The 19,773-nt window shown below is 44.8% G+C and overlaps 1 protein-coding gene across 13 annotated transcripts in view; it reads right to left on the bottom strand.

Moving 5' to 3' along the window:
- Positions 1-11,852: 11,852 nt before the first annotated feature.
- Positions 11,853-19,773, bottom strand: part of DOCK10 (dedicator of cytokinesis 10) — a 136,005-nt gene continuing 128,084 nt past the window's right edge. For all 13 annotated transcript variants that reach the window (XM_048954661.1, XM_048954662.1, XM_048954665.1 and 10 more), the window contains 6 exons: positions 19,375-19,521; positions 18,710-18,920; positions 16,336-16,526; positions 15,533-15,633; positions 15,058-15,196; positions 11,853-12,104 (listed from right to left, as the gene is read on the bottom strand). In XM_048954661.1, coding sequence (XP_048810618.1) covers positions 11,985-12,104; positions 15,058-15,196; positions 15,533-15,633; positions 16,336-16,526; positions 18,710-18,920; positions 19,375-19,521 — 909 coding nt within the window. In that variant the 3' untranslated portion in view covers positions 11,853-11,984. The remainder of the gene's footprint in view (positions 12,105-15,057; positions 15,197-15,532; positions 15,634-16,335; positions 16,527-18,709; positions 18,921-19,374; positions 19,522-19,773) is intronic.

The raw sequence follows: 19,773 nt of genomic DNA, 5'->3' as shown, positions 1-19,773 counted from the left end.
CAAGCTGAAAATAAAATCCACAAATGAAACAGTGGTGAAACTGAAAAGATTATTTCATTGGGAATGTATTAAAAATGTTCTTGAATATATAAAACAATTTCAGAATAAAAAAGGGACTGATATTTTTTACACATGTATAAAACATCACTGAAAGTCAAGATGGTTTCTTTGTCTACCAGCTCTCTGCTTTCACTTTTGAAGACTCCAGAGTGTAAAAGGTAGACAATAAGACTGACAATTTGGGCAGTATTCACCCATCGGTACAGCCTGCGTGTTAAAAACATAACAAACATTTGCTTGTGGCCAAAGCAAACAGCGCATGGGACACTATCCTTACTCATACTATCAGATCTATGTTATCAAGCACTCCTCATTTTTTACAAGCCATTTTATTCTTCCATTGGTTTTGCACCAGTATGCTGGATGTCTGCTAATGATTCTTGATCTGAGCTGTGTTCAGACACCATTCCTAAAATATTTGAGTCCTCTGGTTCAGAGTCCTTCCTGTTCTCTCTTGGGGTACGGTATCTCTGATGGACACCAGCTCAGAAACAGATTTGCAGTCATGTTTACATATTGATTAGCACCTTGTGCTCCTGTCGAGTTGGACCTGAAGTGGACATCAGCAGTCACAGACAAGTTTTGCAAAAGTTCGGAGTAATGTTAACTGGTTCTGTAACATCGCCTTGACTTTGCTGTGTTGGTATTGTGAAATTTGAAGTTTTAAGTACAGAAGAGACTCCCAGGTCCTTTAGCAGCTCTTCATCATTTGCAACAAATACCTCACCTGTCAAGGGATTGGCAAACACAAGATGTGATTTGGTTTCCGCTTTTTGCAACAAACATAGCAAACCAGCTTTAACATCCTGTTTAAAGCAGTGCTGAGGTGAGGGAGCCTCGAGTCGTGTTGAGCAGAAGCTGCTTTGTGGAGGAGCTTTGCTATCATGTGGCTCCATCGCAGCATACATGCTTCCAGCCAGTTTTGTCATGGCTTCCATTTCCTTGCTGAACAACAGGGCAGTGACCCGAAACACCGTCTGGGTGAGTCTGTGAAGGCAGCCTGCCAAAGCGTTTTGCAGATAAGGAACCTGACACATAGCTATCATTTAAGGCCAATTTATCTCGAGAATCAATGGGCCTTTAAAAATTCACCAGCTCACATATCCTTTTCAGTGATGGTACTTAACTGTTTTGTGTCCTGATTTTGCAGGCTTTTGAAAGAACCTTGATTTTCAGCATAAGACACATCCATTGGTAACAGGAAACTAACAGCCTTTACTTTACCCCTGGAGAAAAATGAGAAAGGATTATGAGGATCGCAAATGTATAAAATGTGCACAAAACCCCCACCAGCAAGTCAAAAGTGAATGCAGGCAGCACTTGCATGATGTGTGTGGGCAGAATTTCCTGCCCTGCTGACACTGAGCTCACACAGCTCCCCAGGGGCCAGGCACGCTGTTGGCTGGCTGGCTGCTGGAAGCATCTGCCTTTTCCCATTAAGTCTTACAGTTCTATGCACTCCTGGCTCCTCTAGATAAATCCAAGGGGATACATCTGAATAGTAACTTCCAAAATAGTCAGTATCTCACATATGGTTATGATGTTAGAGCAAAATGTGAGAGACCTACTACTAAAACCAAATCATGAAGACCTGTTGCAGTGCAAAATGCCATCCCTATAAAAAATTATGCTTCATTAGCTTGGAGAACTCATTGCTACAAGTTATCCTGCTAGTAAAAGGCTTACCAAGATTTCTGCCTGCCTTAGCCCTCTGTGTGTAAGTGGCAATGGCCACAATTATGGCCTGAAAATATATGAAGCCTTTTATTCACACAAAAATCTCAGAGTTTCATGCTTTGAGATGTGACTTGGACTGTTGGTAAGGTGAGGTTAAAAAGCAAAACAAAACAACCTCACTCCATAGTTATTTCTTCTGTTAAAGCAGCCAACAGTGCATTGACACAAGACCCTGTGCCAGACTTGGTGCAGGCCAGTGCTGCCAAGGCAGCTCTGAAGGGAATGATAAAATAATCAGCAATATTCCTGTTACTATTAAGTAACCAGTGCTTTTCGTCCACAGATCACAAAGCATCAGTTGTAAGACATCTACACTGCTAGCTCGATAACTCTGAAAACTTTTTCCCTTTGGGAGAAAACGGTGACATTTGCCAGTGCCCCCTGCACGCTGAGTGCACATCCTGACACAAAGGCTCCCAAGCGAGGTGCCTCCAGGGCAGAACTCTCTAAAGTGTCTACGTGCATTGACTCAGAAGTCTGCCAGAACCAAGCAAAGCATATGCTGAAACCCAGCACTATGGGGTCAGGGTGCTTTTGAAAGTGAGATGTGTTCCCTGCCTGGGTCTAAATTTACTTGTTAAAATGCTGTAAAGCACCTGACCCTGAAACATTCTTACAACAAAACAGGTGTAAGTGTTCAAGCCCATGGTTTTCTCCTGTTTAAGTGCACGCTTGGAGGCCGTTTGGGCTGTCTCTGTTTTAAGCACAGCATGATTGGCACTAAAAGCAGCTATGTGAAGGGAGTCACACCGTGTGTAACAGCAGCGGGAGGGTCTGGAGCTGCTGAGTATCACAGACTCACCATTAGAGCCCTTACTTTAAATTATTGCTGTGTGTTGGAGAGCTTTTCGCCAGTGAGCAGAGGTGCTCACAACTTCTCCAGGAGCCATTCCATTTAATATAGAGCCCTGAGAACATTCTTCTTGAGGCTGAAAGCATTAATTTGTAATGCTTCAGCTACAGGGGCAAAATGATGTAGAGAATCTGCATCCATGCACCACATTATCATGCTTCCAGAAGCACAGCACAGAGTAACTCTGTATCCCCTCCTGGAACTTGGCTTGTCAGACCTGCCTATCAACCTGCAAAACCCCCTCTGCTCTGGTGGGAAGAACACTGCAACCCCTTCCCTCTTTCCTCACCCGCTCCTTTGTTTTTGGAAACCTAAGCTGCTAACACTGACCATTGGGGAGGTTTGGCAGGAGGAGCAGGACATCCCACCCTACGTATCTCCCCTCTGCTCAATGCCTAGAGACATTTAGACAATCCGACGTATCGCTGCTGCTGAACTGAAACCCAAAGCAGAGCCACGGCCAGGTGAAACCAGGTGTGAAGGCACACTGCCCCTACCTGCACCTGCGGACGTGCTCCTGGAACAGCCTCATTTTGCTGGAACTGCTGCTGGAGAAGCAGTTGGCTGGGCTCTTCCCAAGGCCTCTGCCCGCATCGCTGAGGTGCTGTGCTGCAGTGGGACAGGCGTGCAAATCGGCCCTGCCCCGCTCCTCCAGCTGCGCGCTGCTCAGGGGCTGCTTGCTGGCACGGTGCGGCCTTGAGGGTGCTGATGCTGCGGTGGAGTAGCGCCGCACCGTCATGGTGGTGTCTATGGAGCAGAGAGAAGAGCAGAGCTGGGAATAAATGCAGCCAACTTTTGGGAGAGCCCTGCCTTGGGAATACTTGCTGGAGGGCACTCAGACTGTGACGGCAGCTGTGGCAGTGCCAGGAAGCTGTTACTGAATGCTTTTGGTGGCCTAGGTGCTACAGATGGCACAGGCTGCACTCACCAGCCTGACCCTGCAGCCACCACATCCACTTCTGGACAACTGCTTCTCACCAAACAGCATTTTTGCTCTTTCTGCTTCACTAAATCCTCCATGAGTGCCAACCAAGCTACAAATGAGGAAATACTCCATTTTCTCCCTACTCTAATAAGAGTGGGAAAAGACAGCCTTCCTTTCCTGTTTATTGCCTCATTTCTCCCTCAGACAAAACTAACTGCCTATCTGCAAGAAGAACCTGCACCTCTGATGTGGTGTATGAAACATCTCTCATTTGTTACTGCTAGGAGATTGTTCCCAGCTTTTTCTGAAGTGAGGTGACAACACAATTACAGCTGTTGGTCCTTTTCAGAGGACAGAAACACCCAAAACAGCACTGCGGTAGCCCATACCCATGAAATCTCATGGCACCAAATCAAATTCTGCTTAAATAAAGACAAACTGAGCTCTGAGCAGAACGCCTCAAGAGCAGCAAAGCACTACACTGAGCCCAGTGCTACAGGGGTGCAGGCACCATATAGAGGGTCACAGACACCTCTAACATGGATCTGGATGTGGGCACTAAAGGAGGCCGGAGTTCATGGTTATGTCTGCTAGATACACAGCTGTGGCCTGCCTTTGTGTCCCTTCAGATCCATAACAGCCCAACTGGAGTCGCACACGAACGTTACTGTACCTGCCTGATCCACTGGGGCTGTGGGCAATGCATCAGGTCCTTCTGTGGGGCAGGGCGGGCTGCCCATCACCCTGCTGCCACCTCCCACAGCGGCACTCAGCTCTTCTCTCAACATTCGGTTCTCCTGCTCCAGCTTGTCGATCTGGGAGTGCATCTCGCGGATGACCTGAAGGAGGTCCTTTTCCATGGCCTCCCCGACCTCCTACTGATGGCTCAGCTGGCAGCGAGCTCTTCCTGCTCTTAAAGCAGAGCCTGCACCCTCTTTCACCACCAGCAGTGCTGGATGAAGCCATCAGGTTGCTAAGAGAAGGCCCATGATTTATTCATCCCAAGTGTCACTTTTCAGAGCCGAGCCCTACATGCTGGCACAAATCAGTGACATCTCAGTGCTGCTCCACCAACAGAGCCCTTCTCTGGGTCTTCACTTGCTGCAGGGTTGAGGTATTCCATGGGACCAAGGCAGAAGAGTCCGCCTGGAGCCCACATCCCTCAGGTGATACATGAATGCAACCCTGCATCTGCTGCACCAAGGGAGCGCTTGGCCTTTGCTGTGTCATCTTCTTTTTCTTCTTTGCAGAAGCTCATCTTCTTCACAGCAGGCACAGAGCTTGCACTGCACCAAAGCCTCCAAAGAAAGAGTGTTCCACGTGTAACCTCACCCTGCTGCTCCTAATGCCTCTGGTGCCTGTGGAGCAAAGGGCCACCATGGGGATGAGCTGGAGGAACTGGTGGAGCTCTGTGTGCCTGTCAGCACATTCCCTGTGACCAGACAGCTCCACACCTGCAGCCTGGTGGAAATTCAGTGTGGTCCAAGGCATATGTGAAACACCTTGAAGTCATTTAACATAAATAACAGAGCTTCTCCCATCTGACCTTCAGCAAGCTTCACAAGACATTGAACAAGGGGGAGGTTTATTCACCTTCAGCCACATCCAGATCTCTTCACTAAAAACAACTGAACAGGGGGGTGAAGTTGAGGCAGGTGAGGGGATGTAGCAGCCGCAGTGCCCTGATTTCCATGCAGCAGGTTGGCCCTTTCCCTGCAGGCTGTATGAGCTGCATACTGACTGGCATTGCTGCAGCAAACATACAAACACTGGGAGGAGCTCACGTTTTTGCTCACACCCTCCTGGCACACTGCATGAAGTCTGGGGACGTTTGTGAGTGTTTTCTCCTGAAAGCTGATTTCAAGGGCTGCTGAGCTCTCGTGGGAAGAGCAGTGCCATCGCAACCCGACCGCAGCAATGCAGCTGAAACGTCACCTCTGCAGAAGGAGCTTCTCTGAGCCAGCTGCGGCACAGCAATTTGTCTGTTTAACTGGTATGTAATCTGTCAATGCACCATTCTTGATCCTCCCGGCTGCCTGAGCCCCAGTATGTGCACCACATGCACACAGGAGATCCCATGCAATGAAAGATAAGTGACACGAAGTGCTTTGACTCTTGAGTACTCGAGGTTCTGAAAAGGGTCTCATTTCCAGCAGGGGATGCTCAATGCTTTCTGAAAACCAGGCTTAATCCGAACACGGGAAACACTGAAATGCACAAGGCACATCCAGAAACCTCAACTGTGTTTTGGACAGCTGAGCATGTCTATATAGGAACACTTCATGCTTTCAGAGAGCACTTCAATGCCTGCATGTGGCATTTGATGCCTCTGGGCTCCTTTTTCTTTAAACAGCCGCAGGTTGGTCCGCTGCAGTGGGAATTATTCTGCTGTGTGCCAGCTCCCTGCAAGCACAACATACGCTGCTGGGCACAAACCTGCCTCTCGTGCATGAAAATACGTGCAGCAGGAGATGTTCATAAATAGGAATGGGGCCTTTAGCTACCCACACAGGGATGGGAAGGCTTACAAAGTAAAGCAGTGGTCACTTATGGGAGATGGACTCATGGTTACTGAGCAGTGCAAAGCAGAAATCCATTTTAAATCTGGAAGAGTCATTATTTCTTAATTTTCTATTCTCAAACAAAAAGTACCACATAAAATGTATGCCACGTTATATATACCCAACTCAATATGATTCTGTATGCAACCTGCATACATACATTGAAAAATGCTTACATGACTGAAACTGTAAGAAATGCCATAGGACTGTTGCAGGTCCTGAAAATATATTGCACGGTCACAGATTGCTATGAGTAGTGCCATAGTAATGGCATGGTAATGAGGAATAGCTCCTAAATTTGAGGCATAAGGCCAGGAATGCAGACCACAAGCCATGTTAGCAAAGGGGAGCGTGCCCCATCCACACGGATCACCTCGCTCACCAAGATTTCTCCTTGCTTTGGAAATAACCCATGCCCATGCTCTCTGCTCAGTGACAGCAACAAGTGATTGTTGCTAACTAAGGCATCTGGGGAGCAGAGCTCAAAGAGCAAACAGAAAATGCATCTTATATGAATTTGATGGGAAACTGATAGGATGAAAGGGAAACATGCACTTCATTACCACCAGCATTGTAACGTTCAGGAGGAGGCATTCACCTGTGAAAATTTTGCATTACTGAGAATTTTCAAAAAAATAACATCAACACAACATATGTAGCACTCATGTATGCATCCCATGGGGACTACAACTCCTGTCCTGAAGGGCACCCATCACTCAGCCTCCCCCACACAGCCCGGTTGTGCCAGGACCACAGGAATGCACCAGCAGCTGGCTGTAGACCTGGATGTGAAGCTGATGGTCATTCCACAGTCAAGGTAACAGTTCTACATGGGCTTACCTACTTGTGTCTTTTGGATTAATTTTATTTATCTCAGCACAATTCACTTAACTGAGAAACACATTCTGTTCCTTCCTTTTCTTCTCTTCCTTCTCCACCCTTCTCCTTCCTGCCTTCCCCTATTGCTTAGATGCTGTTCTCAAAATCCCTTATCTCTGCTTGCATTTAATATTATTCACATCCTTCAATTTTAACTGCCTTGCTTCAAAGCTCATCTTATGGCTTTAATTTGCTCATTATGAGTGTATAAAACTCATTCTTTCTGTGAAAATTTAAATTTTACCGCATACTAAACTTGCTAGAATTTGGGAAATATATTCAAACACAAACCAAATGCTTCTAAATTATCCTCGCTAGATCATCTGTCCTGAAGATTCATCCTCCCCTATCAATCATAGCTGTAATACTGAGTTGTCAGACACCAGTGTAAAAAATGCTCAAAGCTAAGCTGCAATGCAGCCACTGCCTCATTTCAACATGTGCAGTGCTCCATTTTTTGTACCGAGCCCCAGAGCACTGTGCTCAAAGCTGCAGTGAATCTCACCTGCCTTGGTTCCCAGCGCAGCCCTGCTGGCGTCATGCAGCCACCATCACTCCATGAGCAGGGCCACGGAACCACGCATGGCCTTCCCCAGCACTGCACACCATCACCCTGCTCCTCACTTGGATATTACCCAAGAAACAGAAATCCCTGTTCAGACCAACATTATGTTGCCAGCATACTGTCTCTCCAGTGAACGTTAAGATATAATTACCCTGTAAGGAATGATTCCTATTAAACATTTAACACGCCTCCCTCTAATTGAAATTTAAGCCTTTGGTTGCGGTTGGGTGTCACTAAAGATGTGATTAAACATAAAATATGTATAACGCTTAATTCCTTTAGGCGTGCTGGGAGAGATTCCACTAACTTTTTTTTTTTTGTACTCCAGAACTTCTCATTGCTGGATTTCATTTGATCATAAAATCTTTAATGCTGAAAAGACCAATAATATCATCTAGTCCACCCATCAGCCCATGCCTGTTCTAGGCCAGGTCTCTCAGTGCCACACCTGCCCTTTTCATGAGCACCTCCAGAGCTGGTGACTCCACCACTGCCCTGGGCAGCCCACCTGAGGCATGAGCAGCCATTTGAGGCTGTTGCAGAGCAGGAGCAGGCTGAGGTGTGCCCCAGTGCCCTGGCAGCCCTTGGCAGCCCCTGCTGCCAGTCCTCAGCAGCCTGCCTAGAGATGGGCACGGCACGGAGTGTCCCAGGGTCGCTCCTCTTTGGGAACTCCCTGCCTCAGATCCCTGTAGGTGCTTGGCTTGGGGAGGTGTTTATCCTACATTTTCACTGCTTGGAACAGCTTGCTGCTTGCATGAAGTGCTGCACCCAGTAGTTGAAGGCTCGGTGTCTCTCAGACACCAAATAGCAGTGGGGACTCAGGGCACTAGCGTGCTTGGTGGCTGTGTCCGACACTGGAAGATCATGCTCAGTCCTCGTTTCTATCACAAAACACAATAGAAAAGTGACTCTCGAAGGAGGAAGGCCTCCCCAGGGTGGGCCGTGCTGGAAAGCGATGTGGGGAAGGCTGCTGTGTCTGTGCACCAGGGGGATGCAGCTCCCCAGCCTCCTCCCTCCAGAGCCACCGGGAAGTCCTCAGTCTGCCCGGGAGTTAAGTTACAGGTGTTTTCCCTCTAATTTCCATACCGTGATATTTATTCATGACTCAGGCAGCAATTCATGATACAAAGGCATCACAGGAGAGCTGGAAAGGAAATTTGTGAGGGAGATATTCTGCTAAGGTGGCAAAAGAACAGCTGGCCTGGGAATCAGTGTTGTCTTCTTCAAATAGGTTAGATTGTATGAAAGACCTTAGTGCTAATTAACGCATCCTAGAAGAAAAAAAAAAAAAAAGGATACATTAAGCTTGCTATGAAATGAAAGACATTATTCATTTGCACCATAGTAGAAAACAAAAACCAGCAGGAATTCAGTACCTGACACAGTACAAAATCAAGCACAGCTCCTGGTCCTGCTGAACACCTCACTGCTTGCAGTGTTCTTCACCTCAGTGCCAGCCCAGGGCAGCCACTGGCCATGAGAGCACTGCTTTGTTGCCAGCAGGCCTGCTCCTCTTGGGGCTGCAACCAAAGATGAGCTCTGGACACCGTGCTGATGAGCACTTTTGCAGAAAGCATCTCCCAGAGGTGTTGGGGTTGAAGTCTGAGAGAGGGCTGCACCTCTCTGTGCCTCCAGACTACTTTGTAAAAGGTACAAGGAAGCATCTGGCCTTAAAAATCCACACATTCTCCTCCAACATCAGCTCAAGCACAGCAGGAAACCACGAGTGCTACCTCAGTTCTAAGTGCAGAGAGAAACAATTTTCTACACAAATAACATTCATAAATCCAGCAGCAGAATATTTCATCACTTCTGCAATATCAAAGTCATACTGCAGGGCACAAAAAGAGCAACAGTGTCAGTAAGGGTCATCACAATTGATGAGTGATTGGCTTCTGTCTTGATTACTCACTGCAAACTGTCAGTCCTTCACAAATCTGCTACGAACAGTTACGAGGCATGCTGACTTTTTTCCCCTCCCTTACCTGGAGCTATTTACTGCTCTTAAGCACGACAGGCCTGCACAAGAGGCAGAGCCCCACGCTCTCAGGAGGAGCCCACCACCACGGGCCAGCCTGCTTTCTCTCTTGCTCCAGAAGCCAAGGATCACTGCCAGACTTGGGCAGATTTCTAAAAACTCAAATTCCTCCCCTGAAACCGTGGCTCTTCTGTTTTGTACCTTCTAAGCTCGCGCTTACAAGCCCTCTTACGCAGAACTGGTTGACATAATGGAGAAAGTGCTTAGGATTTAAAAGCCCACAGATTGGGATGGATGTGGGATTCAGCTCTGAAACATCCATCCCCTGCAGTTCTGGTAGCTGAATTTTGTGGCAGCAAAGCAACAAACCACATTTTGTAACAACTCTACAGCCTCACACTCTTCTGCATTTGTCATCTTCTCCCCTGAAAGCTGGAACAATTCATGGTCACTGCTTTGTCTCTCCCCCTGTTGTAGACCTGGTTCAAAGCTAATGTCTGCTAATTGCTTTCATGCAACTATGTTGAAAGTGCTTGGACACAGCAGGAGAGCAAATGCCATCTGGAATAATGAAATTCAAGCCTGATCATCTCAGATACCAGTAATAAGGTAACAGCTAGCATAGGGGCTCAATTTTCAACCCCTGAGAAGGCTGCAAAGCTGGCTGCTCAAAATGAAACAAAACAAACCCCACAACTCTTAGACTGAAAAATGAAACCCATTCTGAGTTCAAGTAATTGAGAAAACAATCCAGGGATCTCCCCAGCCTAGTGTCAGCTTGATGCATCTCTCAGTGCAAACCATCCTTTAGCAATAAGTGTTGTTTCCAAAGAAGCCCAACAGATTTAGTGGCTCAGTTCTTGTTAATATTAATTAGAAATCACCTTCATGTCTTCTGAGGTATCCTCCATCAACACAAACCACAGTAAATGCAAACCGAGTTCTTGGCGTTAAACCAGCGAGTCCAAACAAATCTGAAGCCCAGTGAGAACAGGACTTCAGGCCCAGGGCTCAGAGACCCACCTCCTCTATGCTGGGGGCTCCTATTGCCATCACCAATGACTGCATTCTCCCATCCACATAAACCATCAGGTAATTCCACGAATTAATACATATGCAGCATACAGCAGGTTAAAACCTGGGCTCAGATCACTCCTTTTCATAGGATGATTTCAAACATCACAGGGTCTAAAGAGCAGAGCTGGACTTTCTGAGGACAGGATGAGGAGAGGAGCATGTCAGGCTCCCCATCCCACTGTGTGGTTGCACTTTGCTTCCCCTGTGAACACACTGCATGGCACGAGCGGACGGACAATCACAAGAGCCAGGTATTGCTTTGTCACCTGGGATTGTTCGTGGGAATGCAGAGCTGGTGACACATCAGTCACAGTGGAGTGGATTTCCTTCTCTATGTACCACAGATAGCACAGGGCCCTGGCAGAGAAATAAACAAGAAGGACTGCGGGGGAACAGGTTGAAAGGAACTCAGAAGAGCTGACAGAGTAGGTCTACTTCATCCCAGCGTGATGCAGAACCATCTCACTTGAGGCACATAGTTTCCCCAACAGGCTGTGGGCAAAACTTAGGAATGAAAACTTCAAGGGAAGAAGAGCAGAGATTTCCTTGCCCTCAAGCAGGACTACGTGACCCTTATTTCTCAAGGTGACCTCAATTTAAGACCACTCCTACAATCTGAAGCCATATTCTGCAGATGGTCATAAACTTCCCTCCTCAGAGGCCATAACAGAGGCCATAAGCAAGAGGCATCCTGATCTCTGCTGCTCTGCAATGTAACGATACGGGAATGAACTGATGCACAGGTCCTTAAAGAGGAAGTTTTATGGACGCTTTAAACACATACACAAATATTTTAATATAATAGTAACTGAAATGTTATCCATATTCTTAGTACGGCCATAATTAACTAAAAACATATTTTTTAAATTTTGTAAAAATGACATATTTTACACATCTTCTATTTACAATTGCAATATACTTAAATGTTATAAAACATCCACTCTGACCTTTAAAATATATGTATACTAGGACTTAGTATTAGATATATTATCATTTATAGCAAACTTAGGGTTTGCTGTGTAGCTACCTGTTCAATGGAAATTGTATGATCAGCCTTAATAAAGACTGCTCAAAACCAAAAACTGACAGCAACAACAAAAAAAAAAAAAAGACAGGGAATGTGCAAATATTGGGGCAGGCAAAAAAAAAATAATCAAGCTTGCAGTTTTTAAAAAAACATCACTGTGAAAACTTCCAATAAATTAAAATCATAACACGTCTTTTTTTTTTTTCCTGGCATTGTCCGTGACCAAATTATTTTTCAGTACTATTAATCTAATAGGAAACAAAAACAAAACATCATCATCCCAGTCCTTCCATGGCTGCATGTTCCCCCACTCATGCCTCCATCAAGCATCAGGGTTGGATGGGGTGGCTGCTGCTGGCGCAGACGAGCTGGCTCTATTGATGATTCGTGAATACGTGCGCTCCATTCCTTGCTGTTTTGCTGAATCCTCCTTGTATGCAATCTTGTCATTAAAGAGAAAAGAAAAAAAAATGGTGAGAGAGATCTGGATATCTTGGTTTTTGTAGTACTTATTATCTAAGCAGTCATTTCCCGTTTTTAGGTCATTAGACAACAATCTGGTGGAGAGAAAGGATCCCTGCTGAGGAGCCAGAAGTGACCAGAGGCTGCAGTAAGAACGAGTGGGTCCCCTGAGCTGGGGGATACATGGGCCTGGGGTGCAAGTCACAGGCTTCTGCCAGCAGTGCTTCATGGGGCTCCCTGACCAAAGTTTCTCTAGCAGCTCTCACGCAATCCCAGCCAAGTCACAACATCTTACAGAACCAGCAAACACCTTCACTAGCATCTCCTCAGCATGGTATGGACTGCTCCCAGCTCGGCCCACGCAGTCACTCAAGGCATGCAGGATCCCCCCAGACCTTCTCACACACATCAACCGCAAGACTACGTCCAACAGCAGCCCTGGAGCCAACATCCTGGGGCGAGAAAGAGCTGAGCCGCATGCCCAGGGAAGAACAGTGGCCAAATCACACTCCACCTTGCCTTAGCTGCAGCTTTTAGCAAAGAAGACTTCTTTTTGTTCCCTAAAAACGCTCTACTTAGCCATAGCTATTTTCCCTGTTTCAATATACACGTTCCCTTGGCCAAGCAGCCATCGGTGGTGGCAAAGAAACCTCTTGGTGCCATCAACCCTCAGACACCCCGGGCAGCTGGTCACAGCACAGCTTAGCCATGCCACATTTATTGCTCAGGCAAGCACATTTCTTGGCCTCAGGAGGATCCCGCTGAGCTGCTTCACTGACCAACCCGAGTTTATGGCTAGGATCCTAACAACACGTGTCTCAACACATGTCAGGAATAATACACCACAGCAGCTTTTTGTTTTTTTGTTTTAAAAAAATAACACCTCCCTGAGCCTAAGGGAATCATTAGGCTTGAAACTAAATGAACACAGCACATACAAAAACCATCAAGTGAGAGAGTACATGACATTAAAAGAAAAAAGATGTAAGAAAAACGAACATACCACTTTTGGCTATAGTATTGAGGGAAATGTTAGACAGGGAAGAAGAGAAGCTGTATAAGCAAGGACCATGACAGAGCTGTCAGAAAAGAAGAACAAAACAAAACAAAAAAGAGAAAAACATATGGTGATGAAAGAGCCACTATCAGTGGGTGAGCAAGCAAAAAACTCTCTAGATCATGACAATGAGAAAGATGACAACGCTTACTGTCTTCGTAAAGAGCACAGTTATAATACAGACTTAAGCATTCCAACTGCAAAATAAATATTTTGGCTACAGTTTACAGTAGGTGATTTGCTGGAGGCAACGCTCTGCTCAGGAGCAGGGGTTTGTGCATTCCTCACAGAGGAATGGATTGTTTCCAAAAAGCCACACTGCACAGAAAACTTCTAAGTGCCCACAGTTATTAAGTGGGAGACTAGCTTCTGAACAGACTTTCAAAGTCTGCTGATTTTGGTTAAAGCTTTTTTAAGCAAAAGTCGACTTTGTCTTCTGTTGGATCAACTCAGTGTTACACATTAGCACAATTACGTACAGGGCATTCTGCTTTATTTTGCCTCTTCGCTTGCATGAGGAAAACTCCAAGCACGCTGATGCAGATAATAAAAACAGCTGTGAATATTTAATAGAGTTCACTGAATATTTTATGCATGCTGAAACTCATGGGCTGCTCATGACTACTTTAAGTTGACCATCTTCCATTTTTGTGGGGAACACAAGGCATATGGTACCATCTCTGAACGTTAAGCAGCCAAAGTAACTTCCACCAGAGAGCAATGAGCAACCAAAGACACCTTTAGTAGAACAGTGATAAATATTATTTATGATGAAGTTACTGAAATGCACGAGGTTCACAAATCCTTATGCATCTAACTGGGAAGGGAGCACAACTCACACAACAGCAACCACTGAGCCTGACCTCTGGCATGCACCAAGCCCTCAAAGCAGTTTTGCAGGTTTATACTCTGGGAAAAGCCAGCTTCATTTCTCAGTAAGAACAGCAATGGGCCAAAAAAACCTTGTAAACCATTATTCTCCTCACACGTGAAGATGAGGAACGTGGCATGGTCTAGTGGGGTGGAATCAGGCACCATCATTGAGATGCCATCATTGATTCCAATGGTGAAATAAAGTAACTGCACACAAGTAGCACCTATCTGTACTACGGGCAACTGAGCATACAGAGCAGCAGGGAAAGAATAAATGCTTCTCAGGCGCAGCCTAAGGTGGCCTACCCGCAACCATACAGAGGTACAATTAAGCATACTTTAATTTGCAAGTAGTGTGCAGAATAGCTTAATTGTTATTTACATTAAAACATAAAGCAATAAGTATCTGCATAGATACAGCATAGTGTGAATTTCAGTTCAGTATTATGGCACAGCATATAATGCAACCAGGAATACTAATCCTAAAGTTGATAGTAGCTAAAATGGAGTTTTTTTTACATTATACTTTAAAAAAAAAAAATCAAAAAAATCACTCTTACTCTGAAAGCCGAACACAAACATAAGCTATTGAAATATCTTCTCCAGTTGTAAGTTAGGTCTTAAATGCATAAATGCGTAAATTGTGTTAATTAAATATGTCACAGGACATATTTAGGACAAAGCTGGCTGGCATAGAACAGTGGTTTAAATGAGATTCTTTCCATGCCTTTGGACCTCAGTCTACAGTCTACTGTCCCATTAACATTCAAGTTTTCAATATCCAACAAGATGAGCAGAAGACAAATCTCTGTCAGGCAAGCAAGTTCACTGTATGTAATATAGCTGAAGTGAAGAAAAAAAGAGTGGAACTATGTTTTGTCAATGAATGCTGCACTACCCAATCTTACTTCTAGATTTCTGCTTTACAACTTCGTTTGTCACTAGAAGAAACAATGAACTGCTTTCCTTTGGCCTCGAACATCGTTAAAGCAGACAAACTAACCTGCTCATTCATAACTGCAGAGAGCTCGCTGAGCATATCTCTATAGTGAGACTTCATTTCTCCCTGATATTCAAATTGGTCCTCCTTAATAAGGCGTTCGTTGACATCAAGAGCATGCCCGCATGCTTCTGCAAATTGCCTACAAACACAAAACCACATAGAACAACCATACAAATATTGCAGTAATGAAAATAAATAAATACACACACACATATACATATATCACTACTGTACCTCTTCCTCTCCTTGAACATTATAACTTGCTAGAAATTAATTTCAGAAATCATCCTCAAATTAAGAAGACTGGCTGTCCCTAACCTACTGGGATAGGTTGAAGCTTCAGTAAATGTTCTCCTGAGAATGACTTGTAGGATACAGCAAATGCAGATGTAAACCAGCGTGCTTCAATTCAGAATAACTCCATGTCATGTCACTCCTCATCTTAGAAGATGGCAAACCTAAGCTTAATGTTTACCTGAAGATTTCCTTCAGAAGCTTAACTTGATTATCAGGATATCTCTTTGCATTTGTTTCTTCCAGAAAAGCCCGAGCATAGGCCATTGGTCCAGCATTTACCTGGGGGAGAAATATACAGCTTAGGTGCATAAAACAAGTAGATTACTGCCCATTTTTCTTGTGCCTCAAAGGGAATTGGCCTCGGGCAACCAAGCTGGTGCAGAATATCAGAATCACTCCTCTTGCCACTTGGATGAAATCTGAAGAGTTTTACTGAGTAAAAAGGAGCTAAGTCAGCCCCACACTAACTGCAGATCTCTGCTGGCCTTTGGAGGCACTTAGCTTGTTAACCACCTAGAAAGCTGTGCATTTGAAGAGAATTTCAACTAGGACACCAGAAATGCATGTATGTATCACCAGTATCAACTGTTCTAATGAAATGAAAAAATTAATCCTGAAAGATCCTCACTTTAAAGTATTTGCATATTTGGCTGTGTGACAAGCTTTATTCTCAAGGGATACATGATGGTCTTGCTAGAAAGGTCTCAACATTTATTTAGAGAAGATTTGACAGAATTAGTTATGCTTGCACATAAATCCAACACTCATCAACATCAATGGAAAGCTTTCTACTGCCATATGTTTTTTGAGCAGGCTCCAACTGCACTGGAAAACAAGATATGACCAGAAGTACAAAACAGACAAAACATGTCCAGAAGGATGAAAACCAGAATAAAAATTCAGGTGAACGGGGGGAAAAAAAAAACAAACCAAAACACAACAGCCAAGAAAAACAAAAACAGTGTGTCTAATTTTCATTACCTTGACACTGACGCTTCCTTGAAGTTTAAGCTGCAGTCGGATCATGTCCACTTCTTCCATTGTGCAAAGCTGATTGAGCTCCGAGACCTTTTTGGACATCTCATCAATCGCTACTTCAATGGGGTTCAGCTCTGTGCTGGTTTGGCTTATGACTTGAATACGCTTCTTCACATATGGAAACAAGTGGCTGGCTGCTCAAATGCAAGAAATACATTAGAGAGGCTTGGCTAGCAACAAGACAGTATTTAAGAAAGCAAAACAAGTCAGTTGAAGGTTTAGACCGTATTAACTTTGACACTGTCTACACAAATAGAGTTTTAATCACTAAGTAAGCAATAGAATTCAGCAGTTCTAAACTGAATTTTTGACAGATCTGGTACTGGAAAAACATTTCCTTTTGAATTCACCACCGTTTGCTACTGAGCTCTGCCACATGCACGTGGCAGAAAGCTCTCAACACTCAGATTTCAGAATGTATTAATTTCTTCTTCTGAATTAAAGCACCAAATGATAAACCTGTAATGAACTTCAAACACCTCAAATATCCCATTGAACAAGTTTTACGTCAGAGGCAGAAGCTTCTAGCTTAGCTGAATTGATTATTACATGCTAATAGATGAATCACTATCAAAGTGCCATGCTTAAAAAAAGTAAGAAGTCAGTTTTAGTATTCAACCTAATAATTACTATGGGAGCTGGTAGGGGAATCATTAATTGGTAAAGCCTCTTATTTCCAGTACAGCCATTTTCATGGATCTCAAGAAACCTGGCAATGATACAGCATGGTACTGTCTGATCTGAGCTGTTTAACCTTCTCCCGATTATCCCCTACACACTTTGTAAGGCCTCCCAGACACCAAATAGGCCCTCCTCCAACGAGCATATGGTGCCAGGCAGCTCAGAGCTAAATGAGCTCCATATAAGAGGGTGGCTGTCACTCCTTGGACAGCAGGAAACCAAGGACTTGCAGAGCTGGAAGGTCAAGTAACAACCAGGCATGGTAGAGAGCCAGACTGCAGCCAGACCACCCTCATGCTCTGTGCAATACAAGGGCAGGACTCTGGAGCAGGGATGCCAAGCAGCCATCCAGTAACTTTGCCTGAGCACAAACAACTGCCATTAGTCCTCCAGCTGTCCTAATAAGCTTTGTTTTCTTCTCAAAATAAAAGCACTTCCGTTAGCATAGGAAGGAAGCAAAACTATTTGACTTGATCCAAAGGAAAACAGTGTTTCCTTCACAGAAGAGTACCGAGGTGAGGCAGTTGCCAGAGGGAAAGCAGGGGAGAGGTCATCAAATTCCCCCCGATGCTGAAGATGGAGCCAGGCTGAGACTGCTGGCAGCTGATGGCGTCATGTAACAGCCAAAGGAAATTATTCTGCTGGACCAACAGCTTTCTCTGTTTTTGCCAGATGTACCACAATGGCTGCACTTTCAAGTCAGAGAAGCTGCCTGCTTCAGTACAGATCTCAAAACGCCCAAGTGCTGCTGAGGCACTTCAAAAAACCACACACAAGCAGTTCTTCCTTTCTTCTTCTCATAAACAGAGCTGTGTCATGTAACAAGATGCCCCCAGACACAGATACCTCTTTTCTGACTTGCCAGAACAAAACATTGAGGTGACTACGCCTACATTGAAAGCACCTTTCTTCACTTTGCCCTTTGGGGAAGCACACGCACTGAAGTTGGTGGAGAACAGGATTTTTGTCACTGAGAAGCCTTTGCTGTGAACATCATCCTCCCTGCCTACTGTTGCTCAGGAGGGTAATGCTTCTATCTCAGGCAGTTCCTCATGCTCCCAGCCAAAATTCAGACAGGTCAGGTTTCAGTAGTAGTTTCACAGAGATTTCAGTCACGATAAAGAACTGAATGTCTTCTGTTTAACATGACTCAGTAAGAATAGACATGCAGTTCTCCCTACATTCCTGCCTTAAAACAGTGATTGTAACCACCAATGTGAAAGCTTGCCTCTCACATTAAAAATACTATGTAATGTGTCTTACTTCCATGCAGACAAAAGTTCTTATCCAAGACTTACTCTTCACAGCAGAACAAGCACCCTACCTTGCTTTTAATTTCTTCTGTTCTGAGTGCTAAGCTGCCTTCAGCAGAACCCCTCCCAGACCCCATCATTATAAGATGCTGACAAGGAAAGATAAAAAAAAAAAAAGCTGACAACTTCACAAATGAAAACGACTTCACCTAAGAGGGTCAGCAGGATTCTACGAACAAACATACTTTGCAAATAGGCACGTGGAAGAGAGAAGTTACCACTCTACATAAAATGCTGTGCCTACAATCTGCAGAAAGGCTGGCACACGAATGCACTGTGAGCCTTAGCTGCCCAAAGCAGGCTGGCGGGGCAAGCAGACGTACTGGTCAGGATGGTGCGCCTCTTGCACTGCTCTTCCACACCGCCGTGCTTCTTTCCTGAGAGCGTGAAAGGTGTTTCAAACACAAACCGGTTGACGTTGTGATGCATTTCAAAGTCAGTCTTTCGATCCTCTGCTTCCTTCTCCTCAAAGAAAGGCGTGACATATGTGACCTGAATATAGGCATACTTTGGATCCAGGTCTTTGGGGTTCACCTGTGTAACAGTGGCAAACAAACAACATTTTGTTAAGTGTGACAGACCATCAAGGCATTTATTTCTTTTATCTACCATGGTAGTATCAACAAAAATGAGGCTTCCAAATGTTGTATTCAGACCATAAATTAATACAAACATTTTTAACTAGACACCCACATAAGAACGGTGGGATTTTTGATCAAAGATAATCCAGAAGTGAATGAGAGCTGCTTCTCCTTTACAGAAAACATTCACATGCTGTCTACATGCACCTGCTGGCATATGCTCTCTTCCCACTAGCAGTGAAACACTGCTCTAGCACTGGCATTTCCATACACACTTGCCATACTATGAGGCTAGGTGCTTCTTTGGTTACAAAACTGGGTCACACTCGGTTCACATCTGTTCAAAAAACTGCTCACAAAACATGAACTCACTTTTCTTTCTTGTACCAGAATCCTGTCTTTCATACCTTGTTGGAATCCTGGATGATCTTCACGTTATCTATTCCAAACTTGTCTGCGTACAGTTTCAGCAGCCTCTGAGAGATCTCAGACAAGCCAGTTAGTTTGGGCTCCTTATAGATATACTCTTTCCCTTCCTCTTCTTCAAAAAAACCCTGGTTGGAAAGAAATAGGATACAGTGAACACACTGGGCAAGGCAAAGCCTAATGGAGGCACCCAGGATATGTCTGTATACCCACCAGTGCTTCCAATATGCCATTTTCAGCACCTAAATAAAGGATTGACACCCTCCATCCTCACAGACACTGCCTCATGTCTGCTTTTACACTGGCTTGGTGTCTCCTAACTTACCCAGTAAATAACTCATACACGTTTTCCCATAAGAGATCTAGTTGTTTCAACAGTG

Source organism: Lagopus muta, chromosome 9 (genome assembly GCF_023343835.1).
Source record: "Lagopus muta isolate bLagMut1 chromosome 9, bLagMut1 primary, whole genome shotgun sequence".
Classification (NCBI taxonomy): Eukaryota; Metazoa; Chordata; class Aves; order Galliformes; family Phasianidae; genus Lagopus; species Lagopus muta.
The sequence above is the reverse complement of the archived record's forward strand: the minus strand, read 5'-3'. Positions and strand labels throughout refer to the sequence as shown.